The following is a 22,941-nucleotide window of genomic DNA, read 5'->3' as shown; positions in this document are numbered from 1 at the left end:
GAGCTTGGGGTGCACAGGGAGCAATGAATCAGAAACCCCAACATCACCTCCCGTCTTCTAAGTGATTCCTCCACCCCCAGCTCAATATTTCATTTCTTCCCCACGACTGTCCTGTGCCTCGCAGGCCCTGCCTGCCTCTGGTTGACAGACGAGGAAATGGAAACTCAGCCACCTACCACCGAGTTTCCTAGCGATGTTTGGAAGTGAACGCTGCATCAAGACATAAAAGGTACACCCCCTTCTCCTGCCCAGTTTGTACAGACACCGCCCCAGTACTCGGAGTCGCGCAAGAGATCTGCTGGGTGTCCAGAGAGACGCAGGAATTCTCTGGAGGACACACAGCGCCCTAGAAGCAGAGGGGAGAGTGGTCCACGCGGAGAGCTGCGTCGCCCCGGCCACTGGCCAGGAGGACACCGGGGAGCAAAGCCGTGAGATAAATGCGCAGCTGTCTCTGCTGCGTATCGCGCGGACTCCGACCTCAGTTTCCCACGATGACTGCAAAGGAACTGGGGCGCTGGTCGGGCCGCGGCGAGCGGAGGGTTAAGGGGGCGGGTCCGGCGGCGGGGGCGGGTCCCGGCTCGGCCGCACCTGGCTGCTCCCGCTGCCGCCCGACGCCTCGCGCAGCGCCGGCAGCCTCAGGGGAGCCGAGCCCCGGAGCAGCGGCACCCACTGCGGGAGGGCGGCGACCGCGACCGGGGCCACCTCGGGAGGCGACATGGCCGAGTTCCCGTCGAAAGTGAGCACGCGGACCAGCAGTCCCGCGCAGGGCGCCGGCGCCTCGGTCTCGGCGCTGCGCCCGGATCTGGGCTTCGTGCGCTCCATCCTCGGGGTGCTCATGCTGCTGCAGCTGGTGAGCGCGCGGGCCCAGGGGTTGGGGGGTCCCGTCCCGGCCGCCGGGACTCGCGAGCGGCGCCACCTCTTCGCTCCGGGTGCGACCCCAGCCAGGCTCCCTCGCACCGACGTGCAGTGCCTGCTCCCGGGGCGCCTCCAGGACCGATCCCCGGTATCACCCTGGAACCCTCTCGCCGCGGGACGCCTCCGTGGCTATGCCTGCGAGCAAGTGCACGGTGCGCCCAAGTTCAGGGTGCTCACACCTCAGCGCCCAGCAGCCCCGCCCCAGGTGGTCCCCACGGCCACACCCGAGCGCCCACGGAAGCTGCGATCGCCGCGCACCACTCTCTCCTTGCGTTGTCTGCTCTCTTCTTCCCTGCCCCCACTCTGTCAGGACAATGCCCACAGCCCTCCAGGGGACCCAGGTTGAATGGGCAAAGTCCACTCTCGGCCCCCTTCTGCCCAGCGACCGGCACTCCGCGTGGCTGCGCTCCAGAACTCTCCCGGTCCCGGCGAGGGAGGACCGCCCTGCCCCAGGCCCTATGGGCTCCCGCCTGGAGCCAGCCCCTTCTGGCTTCCTCTAGGTGACCTGCCGAGTTCCAGCCGGTTTGGCTGGCTCCACGGGGCCGAGATAGCGCGCTCAGGCAGGGGACAGGGATTTGTGGGAAGTCAGAGGCCAGACTCCCAGATCTCGGCGCAGATACCGAAGGCCCAAGGGAACGCCACCACCTGCCCGTCCAGTTACAGGCCTGGGGTGTTCGCTTTCTTCCACAGCACCCTCCTGGGAGGGTCTGGAGACCCGGTGGCTGCCCCTGTGAGAGGGATCCCCACCTGCTGAGGGAGGGTCCGTAGTCATAGATGACCATGGACTTAGAGGTGGGCGCCGATCGATCACTTTTCCTTTACCATCCAGCGAGTGGGTACATCCCGCCCTCCCCCCCGCTGCCCAGTGCTAGCAAGACGGCCAGGCACTGGCCGGAGATGCGTTGTCACCCTGGTGCCTAGCCCTCCCGGAGATAGGTCTCCTCCTCCCACCCGCTTGGAGAGCACCCACTTCCACCTGGGTGCGTGCTACCTGTAGTTCAGGATCCCTCACCTTTCCCTTTATGGGCTACCTCCCCCATCCTGCTGGGGGGGTTTGTTTAAAATGCTGATCCTTGGACCCCACCCCGGAAAAAATGTGGGATTGTTATTTGAATCTCAGGAAGTGCAGCCTGAAACCTACATGGTTAACTCTTCTCCTAGAGTTTTGGGGGTTTTGTTTTGTTTTGTTGATTTTTGGTGAGAATATCTGTCCTGGGAGGTGACCCTCTTCCAGGGCTAATTTAAGTCTCCTGGTGGGAAGAGCCACTGACCCCACTACAGCTGGAGCGCTCAGCTCTGGGCTGTTGGTGGGAGCCTGATGGGCCAGCGCCAGGTGCCCAGGAGGAGGGAGGGCTTCCTGGAGGAGGTGGCTTCTGAGCTGGGGCTTCAGGGGTTTCTGAGGCAGAGGTGGAGAAGGGGTGAGCCAAGGGCAAGGCATTGTGAGACCTAGGCTTAGGGAAGCGGGGTGTGGGGTGGGGGGTTTGAGGGGATGTCAGGGAGCCCAGCAGGTCGGGGGAACTGAAGCTGAAGCCTCTCTCTGGTGTGGTCCCCTGTGTGTATCTTCCAGTCACCAAGAATCATATACTTTGCCAGAACTAGGGACCTGGTTCTGGTGGCAGCTTTAGGGGCTCTTGAAGCAAGTTGGACAGATGATAGAGTGGCTTGGCGCATCCCCAGGGTTAACCAAGAGTTTCAGGGGACAGGAGCATTTTGTATTTGAACCATGAGAATTGCAATAAGGGGGATCAAAGGAACTGGTGTGGGCTGCTGTGGTTTGAGGGACCCTGGTGGCTTGATAATTTGGGGGTCCTCTGCAGTCTCAGGACTCCTCACAAGCTGTAGACACTGAGGTCTAGGTAGGACCCAGAGTGCTGTGGTGGAATTTGCTGGGGCCACCTGCTCTCAGGGACTACATGTGGGAGTCCTGGCCTTCCTTGGCCCCCAGCCTTAGTGCTTTGGTCCCCATCAGAGTTCTGAAGACCTGCACCTCTTAAAGCCAATCTGCTTTGAAGAAGCTGCTTCCTGAACTGTTTCCATGGCAATGGATAGTTCCACTGGGCCTGAGACAGGGGGTTCACCCAAAAGGCACCACCCTCTGCAGGGAAGAGGGAACCGCTCTCCCCAGTCAGGTGCACACTGGCTCCAGGGCCTTTGTCACCTCTTATTCTGCCCAATTTAAAGGCGAGGACACTGAGGCCTGGAGGAGGTCCTCTGTCCTGGACCTCCCTGCCCTCCACCCGATTGATTTTTCTGGCTCGTGCCTGGTTATCAGGCTCAGCTTTGCTCCCAGGAGGCTTGGGGGCTGGAGCTTTGGAGGGAGCATCGGGAGGCCCAGAGTGCCTGCCCCTTGGGGATCAGAGAAGGCTTCCTGGAGGAAGCAGCAAGTGAGAAGTCGGAAGTGCACTCCCCACCAGACCCTCTGCGCTCCCAGGATCTGGTGGGTTCCTGGTGTGATGGGAGAAAGGTCGGGCGGCTAGGAGGGTCCCCAGCTCCTCGAGCAGGAGATATGTCCTTCATCCAGTCTCCTATGTGTCCTGCGGAACCCATCTTGCTGTGAGTCCCAGATGGCTGGTGGTCACTGCTTTATGCCACCTCTCTCTCCCCATCAGTCTAGTTCCAGAAAGAACATTAGATCTTCAGCCACGTGAGACAGAAGAGTTGGGCTGGGCTGTGGCTCGGTGGTGGAGCGCTTGCCTAGCATGTGTGAGGCACTGGGTCTGATTCTGAGCACTGCATATAAATAAATAAAGGTCCACTGACAACTAAAAAATATTTTTTAAAAAAAGAACATATTTCTAAAAGGTGATGGTTTGGAGGGAGGAATTGACTTTAAAGATAGATTTTTTTTTTTAAAGAGAGATTACTGTATCAGAAATCTATAGTAAGTTTAAGGGTATTGGTTTATAGATGCCGAGTAGCCTATGCAAAAAGGGAAACATGAATTTGTGCAAATAGTCTCTAAAAAGGAGTCAGGCAAAATCTAGAGACAGCTCTTCTGGCCATGAAACCTAGAGTCCTTAACGCTATAATTCTTTGCATGGTAAGGAAGGAGAGGAATGTCATGGACAGTATGGTTCACTGGTGCTTATGGAAGCTCTTGAAGCCTTTTTAGAATAAGTATAAAGTAAATTCCAGTGAATTACCCATCTCTTTCTTATTTTTAAGTCCTCCCAAAGCTCTGGGGAAGAAGAAGATCTTATCTGCTGAGAAAACAGGCTCAGAGAGGGTGAGGGACTTGTCCAAGGTCACACAGGAGAGACTAGCAAACCTACCACTGAGGCTTTGGGAAGCCTAAGCTTGTGGCTATGCTCCCCATTTTGTTTGGGTAGCTGGGGTTCTTGGGGTGCTTTGGAGGAGGAGCAGGACTTCAGGAAAGGAGACTCATTTGGGGCCTTTAGGGAGGGTTTCCTGGCAGAGGCAGGCTCTCAAGGTCTAAGTGTGTGAAGGAGGGTAGTGAGAACGAGGTTCAGTAGAGCCCTGGATTGCAGGGGTGTCCTCAAGGCCCAGGAGGCGGGAGTGGTATGAACGCCTGTCACAGGAGGGCCACTTGCCTTTGGCTCCGATGACCCTTCTCTTACCCTACTTCCTGGGATTAGAGGTGGCCACAGGTTTCCAATTTGCAGGTGAATAAACAGGTTGACAGCCTCCCCTGCGGCCAGGTGGCCGGTCCATGGAGCGGGGCCAGGAGCCTGGTGGGCAGCAGGCTCAGCTCCACAGCGGGCTGTGCTCCCTCGGGGCTGGTGCTCCGGGACTTCCCGCCTTTCCCTGAGCCTCGGTGGCAGTGGTGGGTCTGGAGGAGCAGGGAAGGCAGGGCTCGCCCCAGCGCGGTGGAAGGCAGGACTCCCAGGACATGACGTCCAGGGAACCATCGTGCCCTTGAACTTGAACCTCTGGGTCACCAGCTCGGCCCCCTCCAGGCTGTCCCTTCACCCTTGAGCGTTAGAAAGCGGCTCCTTTGGGTGGCCCTGCTCTGTCTGCAGCACCAGCAGGCGGCCAGCGACTCTCAGGGACCGGGGAGGGCCTGAGGCCCACCGAGATCTCCAGGAAGGGGCGGCCAGGGCTGATGGGGGGGACAACAGGGGTCGGGGGCCTTGGGGTTGCCATGCTGGGGACTCCAGGACCTTCTTTGTCACTGAGCCCCGTGATGGTGCAGTGACCTCAGTGTGGCCTTCCAGGACCCCCCGCTGACCGGCTTCCTCCACCCCGCCCCCCCCCCCAGGCCCAGGTACCCTGTCCCCAGCCCCTGCCTCCTGTGGCCGTTGTGTGTGTGTGTGTGTGTGTGTTGGGTTTGGGGACTCAGGTGGTTATGTGAGCATATGAATATATCATCCTTAAAACCTAAAACCTGGACAGAGAAGGCTACAAAGTTGTCCTTGGGTCACCCACCCTTCTCCCTATGGGGACAACTATTTTGGAGGTTTTTCCCTATGCATTTTTAAAAGCAGTGATGATTTTATTCTGTGTCCCTTGTTTACTCTGCTCACACTGCCTTTGAGGTCTATTCATGACAGCACTTCCCTGTCGCCCTCCTTCTAACCTGTAGGGGATCCCACGTAGACACCCACGAAGCCCCAGCTCAATTAGCTGGTTCCTGGCTTTCAATTTTCAACTGATGGGCCTATTGTGTGTGTGTGTATGTGTGTGTGTGTGTGTGTATGTGTTCTGGGGATTGAACTGAGATCCTCATGCATGCCAGGCAAGTGCTCCATCACTGAGTCACATCCCTCGCCGTATTTTACTTATTTTGAGATAATGTCTCACTAAGTTGCCAAGGCTGCCCTCAAACTTGTGATCCTCCTGCCTCAGCCTCCCAAGAAACTGGGCTTACAAGCGCCTGAACCCACCCATTCTGTGTGTACTGGGGATTGAACCCACAGGGGCTTTATCACTGAACCATGTCCCCATCCATTTTTATTATTTTGGGTTTATTTATATTGTTTATTTTGAGACAAGGTCTTGCCAGGTTGTTGAGGGTGGCTTCAAATTTGAGATCCTGCTGTCTCAGCCTCCCAAGTTACTGGGATTACGGGTGTGCAACACTCTACCTGGCTTCCTTAACTTTTTTGTAGGGGGTATTGGGGATCAAACTCAGGGGCACTCAACCACTGAGCCACATCCCCAGCCCTTTTTTTGTATTTTATTTAGAGACAGGGTCTCTCTGAGTTGCTGAGGGCCTCGCTATTGCTGGGCTGGCTTTGAACCAGTGTGCCTGGCCTGGCTTCTTAGGGATCAACCCAGGACCTCAGGTACTGAGCAAGTGCCTACCTCTGAGCTGCATCTCCAACCTTTCTTTAATTTTTTCCCCTAAGTATGTGATATGTTTTCAAAGCTCAAGTGGAAAATGGTACTGTGAGAACTACCTGTCCCCTCTGGTTAAAGCTGACTCCTTCACACCTACTCAGTTTCCCACGTTTTATTTTATGACCTTATTTAAGATGGTTTATGCAGTCGGGTGGTGTTGCACACCTGTAATCCTAGCAGCTCTGGAGGCCGAGGCAGGAGGATCACAAGTTCAAGGCCAGCCTCAGCAACTTAAGGAGGCGCTTGCTGACTCTGCCTCAAAATAAAAAATAAAAAAGGACTGGGGATGTGGCTCAGTGGTTAAATGCCCCTGGGTTCAATCCTTAGTACCCCCCCCCCAAAAAAAAGGTATATGTAAATAAGGTAGACCACCCTGCTTCTCCCTGTCTACCAAGGCTCAGCCTGCCACAGGCCTCTGCGTTTGCCCCTGTTCATGCCTTAAACATGTGCCACGGGTCTTTTTATCTTAGTGCAGGGAGCCCATCACTTCCTTTTGGGGCCCCAGTCCTGTGCCCTTATGCAGCCCTGGAGTGACTGGCGAGGCCATCCCCTTCGGTGACAGGCACCTGGGTGTTCCCTTCTTTGGCTGTCTCACATCTCTGCCACAGGGCAGGGCGTGGTCTCACCTGCACCATGCGTCTGTGTGCTGTGTTTCCAGAAGTTGCCCGTGGGGTCAGAGGGTGTGTGTGCTCCTGATCCTGTGGAGATTGCCAACCAGCCTCCTTCGAGGCCACACCCATCCTCCCGGGAGGTAGGTGCCTGGTTCCCCCAGCTGCTCTGCATGGTGATCTGACACACTTCTGGATGTCCCCCAAGCTGAGCGGCCAGGAGGGCAGGTCCGTGCTGTGTTCTAGTCTTCTCAGGAGAGAGGTGGCTTTTGTTTTCCCTAAGTGCTGGGGATTGCACTCAGGTCTTCACGCAGCTGGGCGAGAGCCCTACCCCTGAGCTACACCTCAGCCCTTTCTATTTTATTTTGAGACAGGGTCTCACTAAGATGCCAGGCTGGCCTCGAGTTTGCAGTGCCCCTGCCTCAGCCTCCTGAGTAGCTGGGATTCTACTGGGCACGGCCCTACCTGGCCACCTTTAAAGAAATACTTCAGAGCCTTTTGTATTTCCTTGTCTGTCTGTATTCTACCCAGCTGTTGGTCTGTGTCTTGGGTGCCAGGAGTTCAAAATATTTGCAGATAGATTTTTTTTTCCTAGTCCACCCCCCATCTGATCCTAAGTGCTTTTTGTCATGCAAACGTTATGGGTTTTGTTGGTTTGTTGTTGTTTTTGTTGCTGAGGGTCTCTTTCTGGCTTCTGGAAATTAAGGTATAGTTAGACCTTTCCTAAGACAAGGTAATAAAGATGTTCTACGTAGAAATTGGCAGGTCTCGTATTATCTCTGTTCATCCCATCCTGAAGGGTCACGTAGAGCAGATGGCCTCCATGTGGCTAGCGTGTCTGTGGCTCCTGTATAACACTTTAAAATAGTGTAGTCCCATTGCATGTGGTGGTGCATGCCTGTGATCCCAAGAGACTCAGGAGGCTGAGACAGGAGGATTGCAAGTTCAAGGCCAGCCTCTGCAGCTTAAGGAGATCCTGTCTCAAAATTTAAAAATAAAAAAATAAGAAGGGCTGGGGATGTGGCTCAGTGGTAGAGCACCTCTGGGTTTAGTCCCCAGTACCCCAAAAGGAAAAAAATAGTTCCCTCTTATACACAGGGATATACCCTAGACCCTGGAGAAGACTTTTGACTACAGATGAATCCTATAGATATTGTTTTCTCTCTGCATAAATAGCAATGCTAAAGTTTAATTTATAAATTGGGCCCAATAAAGATTGACAATAAATAATAATAAGATAGAACAATGATAGCAGTATACTTTAATAAAAGTTATTTAAAATTATGAATTATTTGTTTCTGGAATTTTTCATGTCATTTTTTACTATAGCTATCTGAAAAACAGAAAGCCAACCCATAGATAAAGTGGAGATGGCTCCAAAGGAGAGCGACACAAGGGGAGACCAGCCTGTCTGTCTAGAACATATTAACATTGTTTCATATTTGTTGCATTTAGTTTTAGCATTATGTTACATTGTCCAGGTTTCCCAATATAAGTGATTTAAAAGTTTCATTTTAAAATTAGCTTCTTTGGGCAGGGGTTGTGGCTCAGCCGAAGAGCGCGCTGGCCCAGCACATGCAGGGTGCTGGGTTCAATCCTCAGCACCACATATAAATAAACAAAATCAAGATCTAAAATAAATAAATGAATAAATAAAATTAGCTTCTTTGGCTGGGGTTGGTGGCACACACCTATAATGCCAGTGGCTCAGGAGGCTGAGGCAGGAGGATCACAAGTTCAAGGATAGCCTCAGCAACTTATCAAGACCCTGACTCAAAATAAAATATAAAAAGAGTTGGGGGGCTGGGGATGTGGCTCAAGCGGTAGCGCGCTCGCCTGGCATGCATGTGGCCCGGGTTCGATCCTCAGCACCACATACAAACAAAGATGTTGTGTCCGCAGAAAACTAAAAAATAAACATTAAAAAAAAAAATTCTCTCTCTCTCTCTCTCTCTCTCTCTCTCTCTCTCTCTCTCTCTCTCTTTAAAAAAAAAAAAAACTTAAAAGAAAAAAGAGTTGGGGCTGGGGCTCAGTGGTTAAGTGCCCCTGGGTTCAATCCCCCATCCATCACCAAATTAGCTTATTTGTGTGATATGTACAAGTCTGTCATGGGGGACACCTTAAGTAATCAATACATCTGTGAAATTCCAACCCTCAAAGAAATCAAGACAGCAGCTCTACATGTAACTATGGACCATCTTTAGGGTAAGTGAGAAAAGCAAGGTGCAGAAAGAGTGTATAGAGTGTGGCTATTTGTGTGGAGGAAATACACCTATAGGACATACTTTTCTGAAAGAGTGAGTGAGTGAGTGAGTGTGTGCGTGTGTGTGTGTGTGGTCCAGATAGTTTGTGGATATGGCAAAAGGTATGAGGCCAGTGTTTGAACACCTCCCAGGCCCAGAGAGGGAAAGGCAGTTTGCCCAATGTCACACAGCAACAAGCAGCTCTGGGGGAGCCACACCCTGTGGCTTTGGGGAGCACAGGGGGTGGGGTGGGAGTTGTGTTCCTTGGCAGCCCCGAGAGCCCAGCCCTGATACTCGTGGCACCCTGATACCGGGCCTCCGCTCTGGGCTGGGTCAGCTCCTCCTGTTTGCCCAGGGAGGACCGGCCACTGAGTGACTCCAGGTCCTGGAAGGCAGGGAGGGGGGAGGCTGGGCCGAAGGTCAGCAGCCTGCATCCCCGAGCTGCCACGGAGTGGAGCAGGGCCTGCTCTGGAGCCGTCCGCTGTCATTTGGTGGGAAGGCTGGTGTCAGACACCAAGTGAGCGTTTGACATCTGTGGGGGCAGTGGAAAGGGGACACCAGCCCCTCCTTGAAGCTGAGGCAGGCCGGCTGGCTCAAGGTCACCCAGAGCTCAGTGCCAACATCTCTGGAAGTCTGGGGGACAGGGAGGACCCACCCTTCAGGCTGCGCCAGCCCCAGTCCCCAGCAGGTTAATGGAATCCACGTGCTTCTCGGCTGGTTTCCTTCTGTGGGGCTGGTGGGAGCCGGCCCCTGGGAATGCTGAGGACAAGCCTCCCGTTATCCTGGCCACCCCAGGGTTGGGCTCTGTCCCTGTCCCGGTCTGCTCTGGCCTCTGGGGCAATGATGCTTCTCGTCTCCAGGGGACTGTCCCTCAGCAGAACTGTCCACCCTTTACTCCTTACTGTGTATGACCAGGGGCCAGGACTTCTAAAGTGCCTCAGTTGTCCTCATCTGTGAGATGGGCCAAGTGCTTCCTTCAGGGAGACCTGGGCCCTGGGGTGGGGCGCCCTGGGGGCCTAGCAGGCTGGGTGAGGGGCTGGGGTGGGGGGTGCCCCAGAACTCCCTGGGTCCTTTTCAGGAGCAGAGAATGAGGCCTTCCTGGGAAAGCTATCTATGCGTGTCTGGAGAGACCTTGGTGCTCGGTGCTCAAGAGGGCACTGTGGGGTGAGCCAGGGGACCCTGAGGGTGGGAGAGGAGGAAGGAATGGGGGCAGACAGGGGTGTCCAGGGTCCTACCAGTGTCTCCAGGGAGCCAGGGGCTCCTTGGGAGTGTGACTCACAGAGCCCCCAGCTACCTTCACATCTTGGGCCCCTTGGTCTGGCCCCAGAGATCAGCACGGGAAATGGGGGTGGGGTAGGCAAGGGCAGTTTGAGCTCATGCCGGGAGCCCTGGGGGCCGCAGGAGCAGGATGCGGCCTTGGCTCTGTCGCACACTGTGCGCGTGGCCGGCCACCAGGAGGTGCGTGGACAGTTCTGCCTCCGGGATTTCACAGATGCAGCCTCAGGAGGGACACACCTCGGGCTGCTGCTGCTCATGGGCAGCCTTGGGCTGGACCGGGCCCGGCCTCGGCCTCCATCCTCCTCTTCCTGCCACAGTGCTGAGACGCAGGGCCCGGATGGGTCTCACCGCAGGCCACACCCTGGCCATCGTCCCTGTGGCCTTCCCTGCACCAAGGACCACACCTGGTGCAGGTGACTCATCTCTACGCCCATTTTGAGATGGCAAAGGGAGGCACTGCGGGTAGGTGGTGCCTTGTTGGTGCCCCTGCTCCCTGGAGAGCTGGCGCGGTGACACCAAGGTTCTCAAAGGCTCCGTGTCCCGCTCGGGAATTCCAAGGTGCCTCCCCAGCCCACCCTTCCCTGGCCCAGGAGGGGGTGGCGTGTGGTGGTGTTGTGGCCGGTCCAGGCGCCTGGAGCCTCTGTCCCCTGCCCCTTTGTCTCGTGTGACACAATGGGTGGCTTTTTTGTTCCCATAAAGTCCCTTTCAGTGTAGGGAGAAGGGCCAGGGCGGGGGCGGAGGCTAGGCCTGACCAGGCCAAGTTCTGAGTGTCCTCAGGCTGCCCAGATGTGTCCTGAGAGAGGGGGAACCCCAGAAGGGTCATTGGTCACCCTGGGCCATGGTTTCCTGGATGGCACTGTTGGGAGAGGGCATCTGGGGGATGTGGAAGGTATTGCCACTGTCCCCTGCTTTCCGCCGTCAGCAGTCAGTGGCCCTTGCCCTCACACTCTTTCTAAAATATTTGGTTTAGTTGCCAACATTTAAAAATGGTAGCCAGGGGCCGGGGTGGTGGCTCAGTGGTAGCGTGCTCGCCTAGCACACGTGAGGCACTGGGTTCAAACCTCAGCACCACATAAAAAAAATGAAATAAAGATTGTGTGTCCACTTACAACTAAAAAAAAAATGGTATCCAGGCATGGTGGTGCACACGCCTGTAATCCCAGCAGCTCGGGAGGCTGAGACAGGAGGCCAGCCTCAGCCACTTAGCAAGGCCCTAAGCAACCTAATGAGAACCTGTCTCAAAATAAAACATAAAAGGGATTGGGGATGTGGCTCAGTGGTAAAGTGCTTCTGAGTTCACTCCCAGTACCCCACCCCGCCCCAATATTTTTTTTTAATGGTAGATTTCACATCAACATCCAGGTTCCTAATATCCTTTGACGAATTAGCTCTGGCTACCCCAGGTCAGATGCCAGCTCTCCTGCCCCAGAGGCCTCACTGGGCCCTCCACACACTGTCATTTCTGTGATCCTGGGGAGTGGCAATTCCCTCCAAGCCCCCAGGGCCCTCCAAGCCCCCAGGAGCAAGGCTCTGAGCTTTTCGATTTACTTCCCACCGAGCCCCAGGTGACCTGCCAGCTCTCCTTCCACTCACAACGAGCTGTAGCTTTTCACTTTTTCTCTTACCTTTTACCTGCATCACACCTGTGCAGCGGCCAGGATAGGTCTAACCCGCTGTGTTGTCCAAGGAGGAAACCGACCAGAAAGGCTAGGTGACTCTCCCAAGGCCACACAGCGAGTCCACAGAGCTGGACCTGGAAGTGGGGTCGAGGGAAGGAGAGTTGGAATGAAGCCTCTGGGCCAGAGAGGACGCAGCCTGGCGCCTGGGGTTGAGGGAACCCTCCTGGACAGGAGAGGGCTTTGGGCCCCTGGAGAGGGTGGCAACTCTGGGGGATCTTGGAGGACCTGGGACTGCCTCCCTGTTCCCATTGGCAGGGAAGATGGGCCTGGAGGGTGGAGGGTCAGCTCCTCAGAAGGCCCTGGGGCAGGGCCGGGCTTCTGGGGCCTCCCCACCCACCAACTGACTGGCTTGTCTGCACCATGTGGCCAGGCCTGTGCCTGGCTCCTCACTGCAGCCTCCTTGTCCCCAGAGCGGCACACGCTGCCACCACCTCAGGAGAGCAGGGTAAGAGGGATGGCTGTGTTCTTAGCCCTCAGTGAAACTGTGACACTAGAATGCAGTGACAGTTCAGCCTGTGCTGGGCCTGACCTAAGCGCCTTGCATCATTTACATCTCAAAAGCACTCTCTGAGGTTGCCCTGTGGTGAAGCACAGAGAGGTTAAGTAGCTTGCCTGATGTCTCACAGCTAGCGAGGTGGCAGGACCCCAGCATGAACCCAAGGGTCTGACAGGCCAGCCTTCATCGTAGATGTTGGAAGGCAGACCCTGGCCCCCTGCACAGGCTCATGACGCTCTGAGAAAGGTCTTAGCTTCCAGGGGCTGCGTGATAAAACTCCACAGACTGGATTAAACAGTAGTGACTCGTCCTCCCGTAGCCCTGGAGCAGAAGTCTGAAATCTGGGAGGTGGCAGGCTGTTCCTCCTGGAGGTGCTGTGGAGGGTCTCTGTGCTCCCTGTTCCCGGTTCTACTGTGTGTGTGTGTGTGTGTGTGTGTGTGTGTTTGCACACGCGTGCATGTGTGTGTGATACTGGGGATTGAACCCGAGTGTGCTCTACCACTGAGCTATAACCCCAGCCATTTAAAAAAAAAAAATCTTGAGGCAGGGTCTTGCTAAGTTGCCCAGGCTGGCCTCGAACTTGCCATCCTCCTGCCTCAGCCTCCTGAGTGGCTGGGATTACAGGCCGGCCCCACCGCCCCTGGCCCCAGTTTCCTGGCTCTTATAAGAACACGGTCATTGGATTAGAGCTCATCCTGATTCAGTGTGACCTCATGTGAGGTTGGTGACCTCTGCAAAGTCTCCACCTCTATGTTAGGCCAAGGCTAGGACTGCAGCAGGCCACCCAGCGGCCATTCCACACGCAGCTCAGGACAACTGGGAAGACCTTCCCCAGAATCATGGAAGGGCACCTGTCCCCAAGTCACCAGGACAGGTCCTGAGGACAGCGGCTGGCGGGAGGAATGCCTCTTGGGCCAGGCGTTTATAAGAGGTCACGCTTTTCTGGCCGTGTAGGTGGTTTTAACAAAAACCATTTTTGTTGCCCCATTGGTTCCAAGTTCTTGGACAACAGAAGGTTCTGGGGACGTGTCCTTTTTGACGTTCTCGTTTAAAGAAAAGTTTCTGAATTCAAATTCTTCAGATTTTCAGGGGAAAAAGAAGGCCCCACCCCCCTGAGAGTTCCAGAGGGTTCTCTGTTTATCTGCAGAGCCTCTCTCAGGGGACACTGCAGGGTCTCCAGGGAACTTGGAAGGAGGGGGAGGAGGAGACTGGCGTGTGTGTGTGTGTGTGTGTGTGTGTGTGATGCTGGTATACCTACAGAGAAACTCTCGGGGACAGTTGGTCACAGAGGTGACAGTCACCCACACAGGGCCCTGTCCTACCCTTTCCCAGGGACCCACATGGCTCCCTCATGTCTACCCTCCCTCACCTCCTTGGTCTTTGTCCACATGTCACCTCGCAGTGAAATCATACTTGACACTTTATCTGAAATGGTATCAGTGACCCCACTGCCCCCTCCCCACTGCTGTCCCCCCCTTTTTAAAAAAATATACTTTTTAGCTGTTGATGGACCTTTATTTTATTTATGTACATGCCGTGCTGGGAATCGAACCCAGTGCCTCACTCGTGCCAGGCAAGTGCGCTACCACTGAGCCCCAGCCCCAGGCCCATGCCCCATTTTATGGTACCAGGAACTGGACCCAGGAATGCCGAACCACTGAGCCCTTTTTATTTTATTATTATATTTTTTATTTTAAGACAGGGTCTCACTAAGCTGCTCGGGGCCTCTCTCTCTGGCTGAGGCTGGCCTTGAACTTGTGGTCTTCCTGCCTCAGCCTCCCTAGTGGCTGTGTGGGGTTGCAGTTGTGTGTCACCAAGCCTGGCTGTCAGCTGGGTTTCCCCACAGCCCTTGCATGTCCCCACCTGCACTTTACTTGCTTGGGGTGTGTCTGGCTGTGCCAGCTTCGGGGGAGCAGGGCAGCCCAGGCTGCCACCGGGGCCTAATAGGTACTTGCTGTGTGGATGGACTCTGAGGAGAGCACGCACCAGGAGGCCTGGGGGGGTGTTGGGTTGGAGAGCAGCGCTCTGGGCGGAGGGACCTGGGTGAGGCCCTGGGGCAGGGGGCAGAGTCAGGGCTTTCCGCCTCCCCCTGCCTTAAGCTACCAGCCTCCAGTGCTGAATGGAGGGTGGGATGAATCCCACCACAAGACAGTGGGTCCTTGCCCCAGCAGGAGGGGGTTCTGTGGTCCCACCTGGGGGTCCGGGGAGACTGGAAGCTTCTGGAATTGTAGCCTGGGACTCAGCTCCCCTGGAGGACCACCTGGCCAGTGAAGTGGTCAGCAGGTGTGAGGGTGCCCTGAGACCTCCTATGTCCTGAGCAGGGTCTCCCTGGGTCCTCTGCTAGGGACTTAGGGACCAGGAGAGACCAGTCTGTCAGGTTCCCATGCAGGAGTGGACCTTCCTTGTTCTAGGACAAACTGAGGTGGCTCTCTGGCCGGGAGCCAGCTGGGCGGGAGGAACACCAGACATTCCCCCGGCTTATCCACCGCCTCATCTCCGCGGCCCCTTTGCTGATCTGGAAAACGGGTGGGGCCGCGCTGCACAGGACTGGGCAGGGCAGGGACAGCCCTGCCCTTGAGCTGGCTGAAGTGCCCCCAGTTTTTACACATGGCTCAAAAACTCACAGTATGACAGGGTCCAGGGAGGGACAGAGCTGGGTTCCAACCACCCTGTCTTTCCCCCACGGTGACCACAGGCAGCTCTCCTTCTGAGCTTCTGTTTGGAAAATGGGGACAACAGAAGACTCAGACGTAAGTTGACGGTGGAATCTTTGTAGAGAATGAGACACCTCCCCAGGCTGGCACAGCCGCCGGGCCCTGAGAGGTCCTGGTGAGGAGGCTGATGGTGACAAGATGGCACCGGAGGTCTACAGGGGTACAGGAGTTGAACCAGGCATGCTTAACACTGAGCCCTTTTTATTATTATTATTATTATTATTATTTTTTATTTTAAGACAGGGTTTCACTAAGTTGCTCAGGGCCTTTCTGTGTGGAAACGAATTGGGCTTCTCTGGGTTTTCAGTTCACTGCATTGTCTAACTTCCTTTGAGACAGCTGGAGTGTGGCCACACAGTGACCTTCAGGGCCCGTAGGAACTTGCTTTAAATAAAAGCTAATTGTCCTTGATGTGCCCAGTTCTCACGTGGAGAAGGGGCCGCCCGAGCGTGCTGCTTCAAGAGTGTCTGTCTCCTCAGAACGGTGGCCTCCCCAGCGCTGGGTCTCCCTGCCTCCCTTCTGTGTCTGCTTCAGGCAGCATGATCTAAAGATGGAGGTTAAGGGGATGCTGTTTGGAGACAGACTGCCCTTGGCCTCCCTGAGGAGGGCTCTGTCCCCAGCGGTGCAGGTGAGGAAGGCCCTGCTACTGTGTAAAGTGGGCCCCGCGGCCACCCCTCCCTCGCTTATGGAGGTCCTGCAGCTGAGGCTGGCAGGATCCCCGCAGCTCCCCAGCACCAGGAGAGGGGTGCAGAGCGCCCGGGGAGGGACCCTCCGGGGGCCTTCCTTGGGCATTGGGGCAGGAGCAGCTTGCAGGTTGTCACCTGTTTACTCCTTAACACCCAGCAGGGCTGGGCAGGGACACTTTCTGACCCCTTCATGGATGAGCATGGGAGGCCCTTCTTTCCTAAGCGCGTGTGCTGAGTGTGCTCTGCGCGGGCACCGTGGGCAGTGGAGATTCTACAGGGCACCAACGCGTCCCTCGGGTGTGAGTTCTGGGCAGACCTCTCTGGAATTTTCCAGGTGGAGTGTCCACCAGGAGGAGGTGCTGGCCCATGTCACACAGCTCAGCAGGGGTTTGAGGCCCGGCCTTTGGCGCCCAGGCCCAGCTCTCCACCTTCCGCTTCTCTGGGAGGCCGCGCTCCCACCACGAGAGAGAAGGGCAGTTACCAGAGGGGCGCTGGCCTCGGGGCCAGCTCGGCTGCAGCCAGTCCTGTCTGACCTCCCATGTGTAGGGTCCCATGCAGAAACCTCCCGTCTGGTCCTTGGGGTGCCTTGGGGTGGGGTCCCTGGCAGGTGCCCCAGCTCTGGCTGGGCTCTGGGTCAGTAGCCTTCAGGTGAGTGTCAACAGCCCCCTGGGCAGTGTGAGCAGCCAGGGAGATTGTCTCCAAAGCCCAGTGGCCGGAGATGGGCTTGCTCCTGACACGCTTCTCTGGGATCCAGCTGACGGTTGGCTCCCCCAGGCTGGTGCCATGTGCCTGCCCGCTGTCCAGGGAAAACAGGGACAGCCCCTCCCTGTGTCTGACCAGCACAGGAGCCTTTCCCAGAGCCCCACAGTAGACTCTCCTGTCCCCTTGGTGGCCAGGGGTTCCAGAGACTGTCCTCTTGGAGAAGGGAGGATGTGCCAACCTAGATATTCTCAGCCAGCCTAGAAGAGTGGGAAGGAGAGGGAGGCCTGGCCTGGCCACACATGAGACCTTGCCTGACGTCCACGTGTGTGGACCTCCTGGGCCCTGCCTCAGAACAGGCCCTCTGCTGGGCCACAGTGCCAGGTCCCCAGACGGCTCCCCTGGGTGAGTCGGCACACCTGGCCAGGTAGAACTCCCCGTGCCCGGAGGGCAGGGGTTGTGTGGTCAGTGGGCCTTGGCCTCTTTTGGAACACCAGCAAACATCCTCTGGTCCCGTTTACAAATGTGAACCCACGTGTAAAAGTGAGCTGATCCAAGCACGAAGAGGCTACCAGCTTGCCCAAGGTCACACAGTGGTCAGGGGGCGGGGCTTAAGCTGGGTATTCACTCAGTACCTGGCACAGCACGCACCACCATCCTGGGGTGCTCAGGCCCATCCTGACGTACCAGAAGGACGGAGGGTCCTTTGGCTTCCCTGAGGCCCCGTGTCCTCTGTCAGACAGGGACGGTGACACCTGTAGGGAAGGGCAATTGGGAGAGTTGGGGGCAGGGGAGGTGTTACGGCTGGAGGCCATCTAGAGGCCCTGGTTCTGTGCTGGGACCAGCCGGGAGGGGGATGCGTGGAATGTTCTTTTCCCGGCTTGGGGACTGAGTGGCTGGCCGTCTCTCAGAGCTGGTGACCTGATGTCCTCTCAGTAGTTCTTCCTGAGTCCCTCGCAGGCCCGTCCTCTGCTGGGTGTTGTGACCCAGCCCCAGCACAGCCGTTGTCCCGCCCCAGGGAGCTCAGTCTGGGGAAAGTGACGTTTCTGTGGTCTTGGGTGGTGGGTGCCCTGGGTGGGGGGACAGGACAGCACAGAGGTGAGTTCTGGAATCCAGACGCAGTAGGCAAGGTGTCTTGGAGCACTTATCATCTTCTGCTGAGATGCCAGTGTCACACACGGCATGAGGACTGAAAAGAAGTATGAGTGACCGGGCACAGGTGACCCCAGGAGCCAATCAGTACTTCTTGACTAGATGAGAAATAAGGCCACGGCCTGGGGACCTGGTCTGTGGCCTCCAGCCAGAGTGGCGGGGGCTTGGACGCAGTGGCCCTGTCTTGCCCCGCAGGTGCTGGGGCTGCTGGTGTGGGCCCTGATTGCTGACACCCCTTACCACCTGTACCCGGCCTACGGCTGGGTGATGTTCGTCGCTGTCTTCCTCTGGCTGGTGACAATCGTCTTCTTCGTCCTCTACCTGTTTCAGCTGCACCTGAAGTTGTACATGGTGCCCTGGCCACTCGTGGTAAGTCTGGGTGGGGCCCTGAGGGTGGCTCTGGGCTCCCACCTCTGCCTCTGGGAGTGGCCATGATAGGACTGACCATGTGGCCTTCTCTAAATGAGCAGCAGCAGGGTCGATGTCCTTACTGACCCCCAGCTGGCCTGCAGAGCGGGTTGGGAGGGAGGTGGACGGCTCAGGTGTCCTGTTTTCTGAAAGCCACCTTGACCTTGTCCTGGGAAAGGGGTAAAGAGGCTGCCTGGCTCATGGGGTCGTCACAAGAGGCCACTTGGAATTGAAATATTTTTCCTTTTTGAGGATGGTCAGAATCTCAGCTGGGTGGGCAGCTTGGTCAGCCTCGGGCTGGGCCCGCAGTCAGAATTGCACAGGCTGGGGTGTGGAGGGCGGCTGGTGGAGGGTGGTGGGGGGAAGGTGTGGGACAGCCAGACACCGCTGCCAGCAGACAGCTCAGCCACCCAGAGGAGATCAGGCGGGTGTCCCAGCTTTGCCCAGGTCAGTCTTAGCACATCCCCCCGAGGCCCCCCGAGAGCAGCCGTAGGAAGTACCCTGGCCAGACACAGAGCAAGCTGCTGGGTTTTCTTCTCTGACCCAGAAAACCCCTGCAGCTGGGGTCCGAGGCTTTCAGTGAGCCAGGCACGTGAGGGTAGGACTGCAGCTGGGACTAGGCAGCATTGTTTGCAATTCAATGACTTCTCAACCGAGGAAACGTGAGTCATGCTAGGGACAGAATGGGCTTGTTAGCGCCTGACATCACAGGCAGGAGCTAGGCAGGCTTTGCCATGGTCGCTGGGCTGGCAGCGTGTCCCAGGCCCCTGCCCCTTGCCCTGGGAGCCTGTAAGGCAGGCACTATTTCTGTGCTCTTGGAGGCCTCCCTCGGGATCCCCAGGATGGGGCTACATGGCCAAGCAAGATATGTGAGTGAGCTGGGCGCAGTGGCCCACGCCGGTAATCCTAGCAGCTCTGGAGGCTGAGGCAGGAGGATCTCGAGTTCAAAGCCAGCCTCAGTAACTTAGGGAAGCTCTAAGCAATTCAGTAAGACCCCGTCTCTAAATAAAATACAAAAAGGGCTGGGAGTGTGGCTCAGGAAGTTCTGGGAACCCCACATACATATCTGTCCACGCAGATCCCCCGTTACTGGGCTGGACCCTATATTCTGAGATTGTTTTGGTTCCTGGCAGTGTAGGAGAGGGGACCCTATCCTTGCCCATCTAGACAAGTGCTCTACCACTGAGCTCTGTCCTCAGCCCCGAGAGCCTATCAACATTTTATATAAAATTTAAGTTTTCAAATGAAATCTAATTTTAAAATGTGGATAAATTTTAAAAAATAAATGGGACAAACCTGATGATTGAGGACTATTAGTTTGAAGACATAACTGGCCCTAGGGTCCAAGCATTTGGGATGTGGGACTGAGATCTGGCTGCAGTCAGCCCAGGCCCCCTCCTGCCATCTGGAAGAATATTCTACCAGGAGCGTCTGGGTCTTCTGAGGGCCTGACCCTGACATCTGTTCTGGGCCTTCAGTCTAGCGTGTGGCCAAGAGAGAGCCATAGATCCCCATCCATGGACTTGGGGTGTATCTCAGTTTGTAGCCTGCTTTCCTGGCATGCGTAGTAAGGACCTCGGTTCAATCCTCAGTACTGCCAAAAGAAAAAGGAAAAAAAGAAAAAAGGTCCCTCCCACTGGTGTGACTGACCAGCCACAGGGCTAAGCCCTGAAGTGGCACCAGGGAGGGCCTGGGCTTGGCCCTGAGCCCACGTGGAGGAGCGGCTCTCCGCGGGTCTCAAGAGCTGGGTCACGGTTGAGCCATGCTGCATGGGGAAGGGTTTTGCCTGTGGCTTTGTGGCTTGGGCTGCCTTGGCCTGGTCATCTGGGGCCTCTTGACCATTCCCTCCCTCAGCCTTAGGGCTGTTTTATGCTGCTTGCTCAGATGGCCTCCAGGTTGACCCCATGGGGACTGTGACCTCAAGGCCCTTTTCATAGGACAGGCCCACATTCTTCCATCCCACTCTGGGGGTGTGCCCCCTGGGAGCCAGGAGGTCCCCTCCGATTGTCCTAAGCCTTTTCTCCCCTCCCCCAGTTAATGATCTTCAATGTGACTGCCACTGTTCTCTATGTCACCGCCTTTATCACCTGCTCTGCAGCAGTTGACCAGACTTCCTTGAAGGGCTCCCGGCCATACAACCAGCGTGCAGCTGCCTCTGTGAGTATGTCCCTTAGGGTCCCCCCCCAGCAGTCTATAGCCAAGGTCCCTCCTCCACAGAGCTCCCTGGGTCTGAGGCCAGGCACCGGCCACCACCTAAGTATCCACCACCTACATCTCAGAGGGCCCCATGAGGAGCCAGGCGGGTCCCATGAGGGTCCCTCAGAGGGTCCCATGAGGAGCCAGGCTGCCTTCAGGCTTCCTTAATGAACTCTAGGACCTTGAGGAACGAGGGGATGGTGGCGTTCAGTGGTAGAGTTGGTGGGCACTCGCTGAGCATGTTCAAGGCCTTGGGCTCAACAGATGCTTGGGAACGGTTTGTGGTGGCCAGTGGCAGCTTTGATTCACTGTGGAACTCTGCTGAAAATCAGTCGTGCCATCCTGATTTAGGGTCACAGGCTCTCTTGGAGAATGTGCTGAGAACTTGAGACCCTCTGCCCTTGGGTTTCAGCCGTACCTGGGGATGTTACAAGTTCTCCCAGGAAGGCCAAACTCAGGCCCCACGTCTGGTGGCTGGTGGAGTGAACCACAGAGCCCTGCACACCTGTCATGCTCCACTCGGCAAGGCCCTGAGGAAGAGGGTCTCCCCATCCCTTTTCACAGACAAGGACACATTGGCTCTGGGAGGTTAAGGGGCCTGCCTGGGGTCATGGTCATGTCCAACATAGGGCAGCCCTTCTGTGTCCTCACTCTTCCTGGTGAGGGTGGTTTTGCAATCAGTGAACTTGGCCACACATGTGGAGCGTCTGAACGCAGATACAGGAGATGCAAACATAGAGGTATGAATTGGATCCAGAAAATTTCCATGTGGCTTTGTTTTTGTTTTTGTTTGTTTTTTGGTATGCAGAAGTTGAACCCAGAGGTGCTTAGCCACTGAGCCATGTCCCCTGGGGGAACTTTGAATGTACGCCCCCCCGCGGTGCTGGGTCTCACAGCCAGGGCCTCAAGCGTGCTGGGCAAGCACGCTACCACTGAGCTCTACCACCCACCTGAATGTTACCTTTTTAAAACTAAATGCCTGGCTAGGTGTCCAGTGGCCCTCCCTCACAGTCACTCTGGGCACGTTGTGCAGGTCGAGGTTCGCCGTGGCCAGAGCCCCGTCTGACATGACCTTTTCCTATGCTTGAGTGCCTGTTGGCCTCCCCTGCCCCGGCTGTCCAATGGGCCTAAGGACGAGGGGCCATGGCTGCCAGACTTGCTTGGTTGGATGAGGGGGTATCTGAGGAGACCCATGTGCTGGTGTCACGGTCACCCTGCAGCTCCCAGTGCTGTGCTGACCTGCCACCTACCACCTTTCTCCCTCCAGTTCTTTGCCAGTCTGGTGATGATCGCCTACGGAGCCAGCGCCTTCTTCAGCTTCCAGGCCTGGCGAGGAGTGGGCAGCAACGCAGCTACCAGTCAGGTGGCTGGTGGCTACGCCTAGACCCTTGTGCCTTGGCCTGCCCTGGCTGGCCGAGCTGCCGCTGGGACGCAGTACAGGGCCATCAGCAGACCTGAGCCTGGAGCCCTGCGTGAGTCGGCCGGCGGGACTGTGCTAGCTGCTCTCCCTGCCCAGAGACCAAGTGCTCCCAGCACTCCTAGGGAACAGGCCACATGCATGTGGCTGACAAGAGCCCACGGCTGAGCTCCTCCCCATCCCCCTTATTCAGCAGAAGGTGACGGGGGATGAGGGGCTCTCGCTGTCTCGCCTTGTCTTCCGAGGACTTCAGCGTGCGAGGCCGGCTGGGCCCACCCTGCGCACCAGCACTAACTGCACTAACAGGCTCCAGCTCTGTGGCCGGAGGCGCCATAGCTGTAAGCTAACAAGCCACACCTGTGTACCCTCGTTGTGAGCGGGCCCGCTGAGCAAGCCCACAAACCATTCTGACTCCTTAAAACACAATTCTGATCCCCTTCCCCAAACCAACATGTCACCTGTTGGGAGACATAGGAAGAGCTGATTCCAGACGTCCTGGTTATTCAACGCAAATAGGTTCCAGGCGATTTCTTGATGACAAACCTCTCCAGGCGCCCTCCTTGGCCCAAGCCCTCATTTGTAACTCTCCCTTTGGGAAAAGATGACACCCTGTGACCACTTCCCCCCACGCTGTTGATTAGGCACATGGGACATGGCAGAGGGAGGGAAGTAGGACCTCTCCTGAAGAGTTGTCATGTGGTTGGTGGAGACTTTTGTTTTTTTTACAAAAATAAAGACAGAACTTATTTGGAAACAACGGGGCCTCATGGTTGTCAATGTAAACTCCAGGAAGCTGCAGGTTAAGACTGTGCCAAGGTTCCAGGATGTGCCTGTCACAGGGCAGCTCCAGCTGAGGAGCCACTCAGTACTGCCAACTAATGTCCCAAGGGACCCTGCCCATGCTTCCTGACTGCTTTGCCGGAGCAGTTCTGGTTGTGCCCTTTGTCTGGGCACAGGTTTCATAGCCCGCCCTTTTGTTCTTAAAAGTGTCCTAGAGGCTGGAGGCTTGGCTCTGCCTTTGTGGAGCCTGGGTTTGACCCCCAGGACCACACTGCAAAAGCCAAAAAAAAAAAAAAAAAAAAAGCGCCAAGTTTAGTAATTTTAATGCCACCTACCTCAAAAGTCTAGGAAGCCCAGAGAGGATGTCGC

The 22,941-nt window shown here is 56.2% G+C and overlaps 1 protein-coding gene across 1 annotated transcript; it reads left to right on the top strand.

Annotated features, from left to right (window-relative positions):
- Positions 1 to 613: 613 nt before the first annotated feature.
- On the top strand, positions 614 to 22,549 carry Pllp (plasmolipin). The gene is made up of 4 exons (XM_046435219.2): positions 614 to 850; positions 17,967 to 18,140; positions 20,214 to 20,336; positions 21,643 to 22,549. Exons 1-4 carry the CDS (start codon positions 716 to 718, stop codon positions 21,757 to 21,759), a joined length of 549 nt encoding a protein of 182 aa, XP_046291175.1. The 5' UTR covers positions 614 to 715; the 3' UTR covers positions 21,760 to 22,549.
- The last annotated feature ends 392 nt before the right edge of the window (positions 22,550 to 22,941 follow it).

This window comes from Marmota monax, unplaced genomic scaffold (genome assembly GCF_021218885.2).
Source record: "Marmota monax isolate L192 unplaced genomic scaffold, Marmota_monax_Labrador192_F-V1.1 WCK01_AAM20220418_F8-fsc00024, whole genome shotgun sequence".
NCBI lineage: Eukaryota > Metazoa > Chordata > Mammalia > Rodentia > Sciuridae > Marmota > Marmota monax.
The sequence above is the reverse complement of the archived record's forward strand: the minus strand, read 5'-3'. Positions and strand labels throughout refer to the sequence as shown.

Coding starts and splice junctions, on each gene's coding strand:
- Pllp (XM_046435219.2), top strand. CDS start 716: ATGGCCGAGTTCCCGTCGAAAGTGAGCACGCGGACCAGCAGTCCCGCG. Junction 851..17,966: donor TGCTCATGCTGCTGCAGCTG/GTGAGCGCGCGG, acceptor CTTGCCCCGCAG/GTGCTGGGGCTGCTGGTGTG. Junction 20,337..21,642: donor ACCAGCGTGCAGCTGCCTCT/GTGAGTATGTCC, acceptor TTCTCCCTCCAG/TTCTTTGCCAGTCTGGTGAT.